The 8811-nt window shown below is 37.5% G+C and overlaps 1 protein-coding gene across 1 annotated transcript; it reads left to right on the top strand.

The window, feature by feature from the left end:
• Nucleotides 1-996: 996 nt before the first annotated feature.
• LOC108380281 (uncharacterized) lies at nt 997-1589 on the top strand. Its single transcript, XM_017636653.1, has 2 exons — nt 997-1361; nt 1435-1589. The coding sequence occupies exons 1-2, from the start codon at nt 1052-1054 to the stop codon at nt 1587-1589; spliced, it is 465 nt and encodes a 154-aa protein (XP_017492142.1). The 5' UTR covers nt 997-1051.
• The last annotated feature ends 7222 nt before the right edge of the window (nt 1590-8811 follow it).

The raw sequence follows: 8811 nt of genomic DNA, 5'->3' as shown, positions 1-8811 counted from the left end.
ATATTATGTTGCACTATCGAAGCATAACTCGAGGCATGACCATGCGGAACATATCCTGCAAAGGCAACTCCAAAAAATGCTACTACGATGACGGCAATGCACGAGGGGATTAGCATATTGTTTTATTTTTAATGACTTAACGTATACTTTTTCACTCTACGCTGCTGGAGAACAATGCTGAACTGATGCCAACTGGCTTTCTATGAATTCTATTTATACTAAACCGAGATGGAAAATGCCGATAAATAGTAAAAACTTATTTATTTACAGTTGTTGCAAAATATAGATTTAGCTATTCGCTCAAAACCGAACATTAAGATTTCGTATATTATATGAAATATTGATTAAAGTTGACCGACGTTTTTTTTTTTTTTGTTGAATACTTCGCCCAAATGCTATAAGTTATTATATTTAATTTGTGTATGTATATATGAACATAATTAACAAAGTCATTGCACAGTGGTGGGCCCAAGCAACTTGAAGAATCGAAATATTATAAAAGCAAAAACAAAAACAACAACAATACCATGTGTGAACGTACATGGCGTTGATCGCTTAATTAAAGTGCAGTAATATGCATAAATATGCTGGATGTAGCACGTGCATACATATGTACATACATACACATGTGTTTAGTCATAGCGCAAAGCAAGTATTTGATACAATAGATAAACAATTTGTTGGTATTTGCTGTCAAAAACTGGGCTGGGCGTGTGTCTATATACATTTTATTTAGTAGCAGGTATGAACGAATTCTGTAGAAACTGAGCTTTCATTTTAGTTTATTGGCATTTACTGCGTTAAAACTTGTGTCAAGAATTTGAATGTAAAGTTAATGCTCCAATTTGAAAAGATTTTAGTGTTTCGCTATGGAATAAATTCAACTGCTCTTGTAGAACGTAATATTTGTAAAGATCAATCATATGTATAAGGAATAGAGTATAAATATAAACTGTAGACAGCTGATTGGTATCAGTTTAACATTGACCTCCAGCACAGTCACTAGTCAGTTGAGCAAAAAGAACAAGTAAATACTTTAATCTCAACTAAAATGCAGAAACTTGCGCATCTCATCGTCATCGCTGTAGTCCTCTTCGGAGTTGCATGCGCCGGGTATGCTCCATACGGTCATGCTACCAGTTATGCCTCAGTAGTACATGACACTCACGAGCATGGGAGCCACGCCAATTTTGCACCCTTTTCTGGTCACAATCATGGTTACGATCAGCACGATTATCATGACTACGTACAGCATGAACCATATCATTATCCTAAATACGCATTCGATTATGGTGTAAAGGACGCGCACACCGGCGATCACAAGAGTCAATGGGAGCATCGGGATGGTGATCATGTGAAGGGTGAGTCCTAAATCAAATCAATTTCATATAGGAAAATCATAAACACTCTTATGTCCATTACATTACTACATAGGTGGCTATACTCTGGCGGAAGCTGATGGTACTACGCGCGTTGTAGAATATACGGCTGACGATCACAATGGCTTCAACGCTGTTGTAAAACGCATCGGACACGCTCAACATCCACAGGTGTACCACCATGGAAACAGTTATGGCTATGATCATTGATTTTTGCTGGTAGCTAGGTTGAAGTCAAACAACTCCAGTGAAGGAAACTATTAAGAATTTGACAAATCTCGCGTTTCACCGAAAAATTTTATTGTCATGAATTAAATAAATGTTCTTCTTTTGGGATGATCTCCTCTTGATGTAGTAAAAGTATTTTAGCTAATTTAATTGTAGCAAAATAAACGTTAAGAAACAAAACAGCGCAGTTATAAATCTTAATTTCCTCTGTTAGATACACTGTAGTTTGGTACACAAGTCTTCTCTTTTATTGGCTTCTATTATGCCACAGGTAAATTATAGTTAGTGATTTGTTACACTTTGAAATTTTTTAAATTTTTCAGCTCAGACTTTGAAATTTCACTAAAAAATCTGAATTTTTTTTTGTCCCAAAATATATGTGAAATGAAACTCGAAATAAAACACCTTTTGTATTTTAAGGTTTTAATGAACAAAATGTAACACGTGCGGTAATTTAGAGAATCAGTAAATAGGCTAAGTAGAATAGTATAAAGTAAGGTAGTTGCCATATCAACATTAATTATTCATTGTAATAATAATCATAGGATGTTTACATATATCATTCACCCTCACTGTTCTTTTTTTTTTTTTACTCGTGCAAATAATCCTCAAGATATTGTGGCGGCCGGCGCTGGCGGCTGGATCTCCGGGCTATCGGTTGTTCCGGAACATCGTGTACTGATTCTGTTAATGCCGGGTTCTGTGAGATCGATCTGTGGCTATCCGGTTGCTCCATCGCAGACGGCGGTTGATTTGGTACCTTATCCGTAGAGAGGTTTGTTACTTCTTCAGTGACCGGCTTAGGAAGGCTAAGTGGCGCCGTATCCGGATTTAGGTCTAGACAAATATCTTCTCCTCCCTCTTTTATGGGTTCTAGATGTCGGTTAGAGACCGTAGTTTCACGTCCACCCGGCAATTTAACATATGAAAAATCAGGATTGCAATGTAAGACTTCTACTTCTTCCACTATAGGCTGATATTTGTTGGCTCGGTTGAACTTTTTCATTAAAACATGTCTCGAATTCGTAAGCCAAGTTGGTATCGAAGCGCCATTGTTAGACCTCCGTTGGTGTACAAACATTCGCTCGTGAGGTGTGCAGTTCGTGGCGGTACATAACAAAGATCGAATGGCATGTAGGGCTTGAGGTAGCACTAGCTGCCAGTTTTCAATTTCCAGATTTTCTGTTTTTAACGCTAGAATAATAGTTTTCCAGAGAGTGGAGTTAAGCTTCTCCACTTGTCCATTTCCTTGTGGATTGTAGGCGGTAGTACGGCTGGTAGCGATACCCTGAGAGTGAAGAAAGTTTTGTACTTCTGTTGAAAGGAAAGAAGCGCCTCGATCCGAATGAACATATGAAGGCATGCCGAAAGTAGTAAATAGCTCGTTGAGATTTTTAATAACCGTTTTGGCACTGACGTCCGGGCACGGGAAAGCGAACGGAAATCGTGAAAATTCATCAATAATAGTGAGAATGAATTTATTTTTGTTATTAGTTGGGACTGGCCCTTTGAAGTCGAGGCTCAAGCGTTCGAACGTTGATGTTGCTTTTATCAACTGTTTTTGATGCTTATGACTATGGAAGAATCTAGGTTTAACTTCGGAGCAGGAACGGCATGAATTTGTCATATTCCTAACTTCCTCAATCGAAACGGTAGGTTAGCTGACCGTACCCAGTGGAACATTCTAGTCACTCCCGGATGTCAGAGCGCTTCATGATGCGAAAAAAGTTTCGTTTTACGCGATTCCATAGTAGCGCAAACGCGAGAGAGAGCGTCCGCGGCATGATTGTCCTTTCCTGGACGATAGATAATATCATATTTGAAGGGTGCAAGCTCCAAACGCCATCTTTGGATCTTCTCATTTTTGATTTTGCTTGCATGCTTTTTGTCGTACATGAAGGATACTGATCACTGGTCGGTTACTAGGTTAAACCGTTTTCCAATAAGAAAATGCCTCCATTTCTTCAACGATTTGACGATAGCGTAGGCTTCTTTTTCTATTGCCGAGTGATTTTGTTCGCTAGAATTCAATGTTCTAGAAAAGAATGCTACAGGTCTGGAGTCCTGTGTAAGCACGGCTGCGATAGAATGCTCTGAGGCGTCCGTTTCGACAGTAAAAGGAATTTGGTCTTCGATAGCATGGATTGAGGACCTCGCGATGTCGCTTTTAAGACCTTCGAAACATTTGAGTTGGTCACTGGTGAGCGGAAAAGCGGTCGCTTTAGCGAGTGAGTGAACTCTTTCGGAGAAGTTAGGTATCCACTTAGAATAATGAGCAAACATTCCCAGGGACCTTCTTAAAGAAGGCATGTCGCGTGGCGCTGACAATGCTAAAAGAGGCCTAAGCCGATCGCCGTCGGGTTTTATGATGTGGTTTGATATGTTGTAGCCAAGGAGATTGATGGCGTCCTGTGTAAATTTGCATTTATCACGGCTGAGAGTAAGACCGTATTTCTTAGCGGCGTTCATGAATCGGTCTAGGTTCTGAGCGTGATTTTCTCGAGTTTGCCCGCAGATGGTAATATCGTCGAGATAAGCGTATGTGTCCTGCAGCTTTTCTCTCCGTATAATCCAATCGATAGTCCGCTGAAAACATGACACCCCATTAGAGACACCAAAGGGGATACGTCGAAATTGGTATAAATTTCCAAGTGCTTCAAACGCCGTAAATTTCTTTTCTTCAGGTAAGATGGGTACTTGATGATAGGCGCTTTTTAAATCTATTAGACTAAAAAACTTATTTTTGGCGACTTTTGATACTAAGGGTAAGCGTCCAGCTGAGTATAGCGATTGATTGTTTGGGAATAGTCAATAACTAGTCGCTTTTTGTGAGTTTCGCTTCTAGTTATAAGGACCTGTGCTCTCCAAGGAGATTTGCTCTCCTCTATTACACCTTCCGTTAATAATTTCTCGATTTCAGCCTTGATAAACTTGCTATCCTCGTCGTTATATCTACGTGATTTAATAGCGACAGGTTTGCAATCCGGAGAGACAATGGGGAAAAGTGGCACAGGCGGTACCGATGCCTCTGCTACGTTACACACATGCAGAGTGTTTTTAGGACCGCCAAATGAAAATTCTAATGATGAATGCTCTTGAAGTAAATCGTGACCGATAATTAAATCGGAGCAAAGATTTTTGACTATAAGAAGATTCACATTATCGTACTTATGATCTCCCAAGGTAATGGACTGTGAAGTTTGGCCTTCGACCTTAGAGGTGTGACTCAACGAGGCCATGGAGAATGTGGCGTTGCAGAAGTCTTTTTTGAATCCGCACTTATTGGCGAATTTTTCGTTAATAAAACTTACCGAGCTACCGGTGTCTAAAAGGGCTTCAGCTCTAAACCCGCGTATAATGGCCGGAACGGTTGCTTTGTGTAAAGAGTGAGGCGCAGCAGCTGTGATACACGCTGTTGAATTTCGCCTGCTTGCGACCTGAGGGACGAGAGACTTGGCGCTTTTACAAACAGTGGCGAGGTGTCCCTTTTTGTTACACAGTTGACATGTTTCTTCACGAGCCGGACAATTTTTGCGAAGGTGTAGTTGACCACCACAAAAAAAAACATTTTCGTCGATTGAAGTGAGCCGCAGCGAAATGATCCCCGTTGAATACGTTTTGTTGAGGTTGGCGGTGGTCCGTAGTTTGTTCGTCTGTGACTGCGTTCACGGCTATGGAGTTGAAACTTAAGGAGTTGACTTCAGCTGTTTCCAGAGATAGAGCTTGGTTGTAAGCTTGATCGAGGTTAAGTTTTCAAGGAGTCTTTGCCTTGTTGAGCTTGAGGAAATTCCTGATATAAACGCGTCTCGTACGCAGTCGCTTCTATTTGTATCAGCATCAACGGCTGCGAACTCGCAGTCTTTCGACAATTGCTTTAATGCATGCAGGTAAGTTTCAATATTCTCGTCAGAGCGTTGCCTTCTCGTAGCGAGTGCATGTCTTGCAAATATACCGTTTTTTGGCTTAACGTAGAGCTTGTCCATCAAATCAATTGCTTCCCTGAAGCTTCGTGCTTCACTGAAGTAAACGTATACGTTCGGGGAGACGTGGTTTATCAGGAGTCGATGCTTTGCCTCGTCCCAAGATGCTTGAGTTACCCCGTCCATTTCGGCCGGCTCCTGAGCAGCGATGAAACTTTCGAATCTTTTCCGCCAATGCTCCCAAGCACGAGTAGCGGAGTTATCCGATGGTTCGATGTCGAAACTTTCGGGACGCAAGTATTTATCCATACTTCTTCAATATAATTTTGTTCATTAAATTGAAATGAAACTCGAAATAAAACACCTTTTGTATTTTAAGGTTTTAATGAACAAAATGTAACACGTGCGGTAATTTAGAGAATCAGTAAATAGGCTAAGTAGAATAGTATAAAGTAAGGTAGTTGCCATATCAACATTAATTATTCATTGTAATAATAATAATAGGATGTTTACATATATCAATATGTATGTACGTATCTGGTACTCCTGGAAAGGTTTTTTAGCCGTTATCAAGGTTATGGACCTAATTTTATTACAAAATTAATATTACGAAGTTAAAAATGGATATTGCACTTAACGCATTTTGAACCAAATATTTATGTAAGTCAGAGCCACATCAGCCTTTATTTAAGTCGAACTTGCTTTTTGAAACAGGTGGCAACTGTCCTACATATGTGTAATTAAGAAATAAAGCCTTTTCAAAACCATTTCCATCGATACTCATAGTGAGATAATTGATTTCGCTTAAAAATAATTTGAATTTAACTTATTTATCAGGTGGCAACTCTTTTTGAAAAAATAAGAAGCTACTAGAGATCAGCTTATACATATTTATCCTCACCTGAGCCATTCTTTTTTAAGTCACCTGTTAAAAAATTAAACTCAAATAATTTAATAAGTAAAAAAATTATAAATATGAAAAACAATTGAAATGGGTTTGAAAAGGCTTTACATTTAGGAGGGTTACCATCTGTTTCAAAAATCAATTTCCATTTGAATTGAGGGAATTAGGTACGATATGTTAGGCAGACGAAAGATATTTGGAATAGGGTTGCCACCTGTTTTTAAAGTAGAATTTAGCTAAATTATAAAAAATCTACGTACATGAAATATTCAAATATTTGTTTCAAAGGTTGTGACATGGTATCTGTTATTTGATTATGATATGATATGATATGATTCCTTTTTATTAAATTCATTTAGAATACTGAACCCTTGAACTCACTTTAAAGTTTCAGACACTTTTTTATATAAAAACAAATATTTATTGGCCCAAAAAGTAGCGGGTAGCGGGTTGTGGCCAATGGTAACCGTCAGTTATCACCTCTGCATGGTTGTAAGCCGCAAAAAACTCCGGAAACATTTCCCACACGATGCATCAGACTGGGCCGAACATACTTTGAATTGCCATGAAATTATAACTTAAGAAAGTTTTATTATATGGCAATTGAGAAGTGCATATGCATGCATTTAGGCGCTTGGTGTTAGTAGTCGTGCCTAAACACTTAATTTAAGCTAAGTTTGACAAGTTTTTACCAAAATAATTAGTTAAAATGAATTTCGTTTTTTAAAACATGGCAACCCCTCTGCCATTCCAATTGATATCCATGTTGTTAAAATCTAATTCATTTAACTTATTAAATAATTGTAACTAAATTTTTGAACAGGTGGCAGCCCTTTTCAAAAATAAAAAACTTTATAGCACATGTACAGGCCAAGCTTTGTAATTTGACACCTCACTTTTGAAAGAACCCAAATTTTCAACTTCAAACTGCATTTACAGTGAAAGTGTAAAAGTTATCAAAACGCAAATAGCATTTTTTAATTCAGCAAGAAACAAATGTTTATTTAAATCCGTCATGATTCTTTCTTTTTTTTTTTTTGTCCATGTTTGATATGGAAGGGAAGCACTGGCGTCCCCAGAGTTTTATAAGAACCGGAAACAGAAAGTAATCCTGAGAAACCACTATATTTTTCAGAAAATAAATAACAAATCGCACAAAATAATGATAAGCTATAGATAACAGTCCAATTTTAACGATTAAATTATTATTTTTTCTTAAGAAAGATCCGGTTACAATATAGTTTAATTGATTGCATACCATTTTGGTTTAAAGCGGCATAGGTTTTCAAAGTATTCCCATTGACAGGTTTCTTTCACAAACTACATACATACATACATATATTTCTCTTAATCCTTCCCCTTTCCCTTTCTTATTTGTAAATTATTATTAATTTTCGCTGTTGTAGCGAACCAGCGTAAATCACTAAATTATTGTATCGAATAGTACTTACATACATATAACACGCACTCAAAGCCTGTGGTTGGACAGTAATTGAATGTCACCCATACGACAGGTAGTACAACATTTGGACACGCTGCGGCAGATTGTGAACGTTTCGTGCATGCATTGCAAGCGTTGTTCGCGTATATAATATATATGAATACATATGTATGTATGTATGTAGTAAATCCACAGCACACATTCATACCATATCTACCCCATACAGATAATGACCATAAAATGTTAAATTCATTCAGGGGATTTGAGTGAGACCAACACTTTGTGCCTACATACATAAATGTTTGATTTAACAGGAAACGGATATCATTGCTTTAATCAGAATTGTAGATTTTGTGGCGTGGAAATAATTGTTGAAGCGTGTGTAATTTTAATAACTTGACTAAATTTGGCAAGTAAATGCATACATGTCGTCGTTTAAAGTACAAAACCGCGTACCAACATAATGTAAAACCGCGTATGTGTGGTTGCATAAATTATTTTTTAGAGAGTAAAAAAAATTCATATTTCAAAATGGTTCTCTTTTCTAAATCAATCGCATTTCTGACTCGTGTATTTTTTAGGATGAATGAATAAGGATTTATCCAACAGCTTTAGTGAGCAAATCCAATTTTTAGCAGCAAATGTCAGTTAAGCGGTTTTGTGTTTTAAACGACGATATGTATTTTGGAGAACAGATTTTTGAAGTGCTTAATGAGCCCTTTGTACCCGACAAATGTGTTTTAACACGAAATTTTTTTATGTACATCGAATAGGCCAGGCAATCAGTGAGGAGCACACTCAAATCTTAGTTTTTATTTATTTAATAAATATGATATGATTAACTAGTTAGCGAACCTAATCGTCAGACTCTTTTTTACTCTTTTCTTTTTTTTCTTATGTTAACAAACCATTAAATAAATATATGTATATAGATGTATG

Source organism: Rhagoletis zephyria, unplaced genomic scaffold (assembly GCF_001687245.7).
Source record: "Rhagoletis zephyria isolate East Lansing unplaced genomic scaffold, Rhagoletis_zephyria_1.1 Rzeph_scaffold_18770, whole genome shotgun sequence".
NCBI classification, from domain to species: Eukaryota; Metazoa; Arthropoda; class Insecta; order Diptera; family Tephritidae; genus Rhagoletis; species Rhagoletis zephyria.
This window is presented reverse-complemented; position numbering and strand designations above follow the sequence as displayed.

Excerpts from the sequence above, each read along its gene's own strand:
- LOC108380281 (XM_017636653.1), top strand. The coding sequence starts at position 1,052 with ATGCAGAAACTTGCGCATCTCATCGTCATCGCTGTAGTCCTCTTCGGA. Across the intron at positions 1,362-1,434 it reads GGATGGTGATCATGTGAAGG|GTGGCTATACTCTGGCGGAA; the intron begins GTGAGTCCTAAA and ends ATTACTACATAG.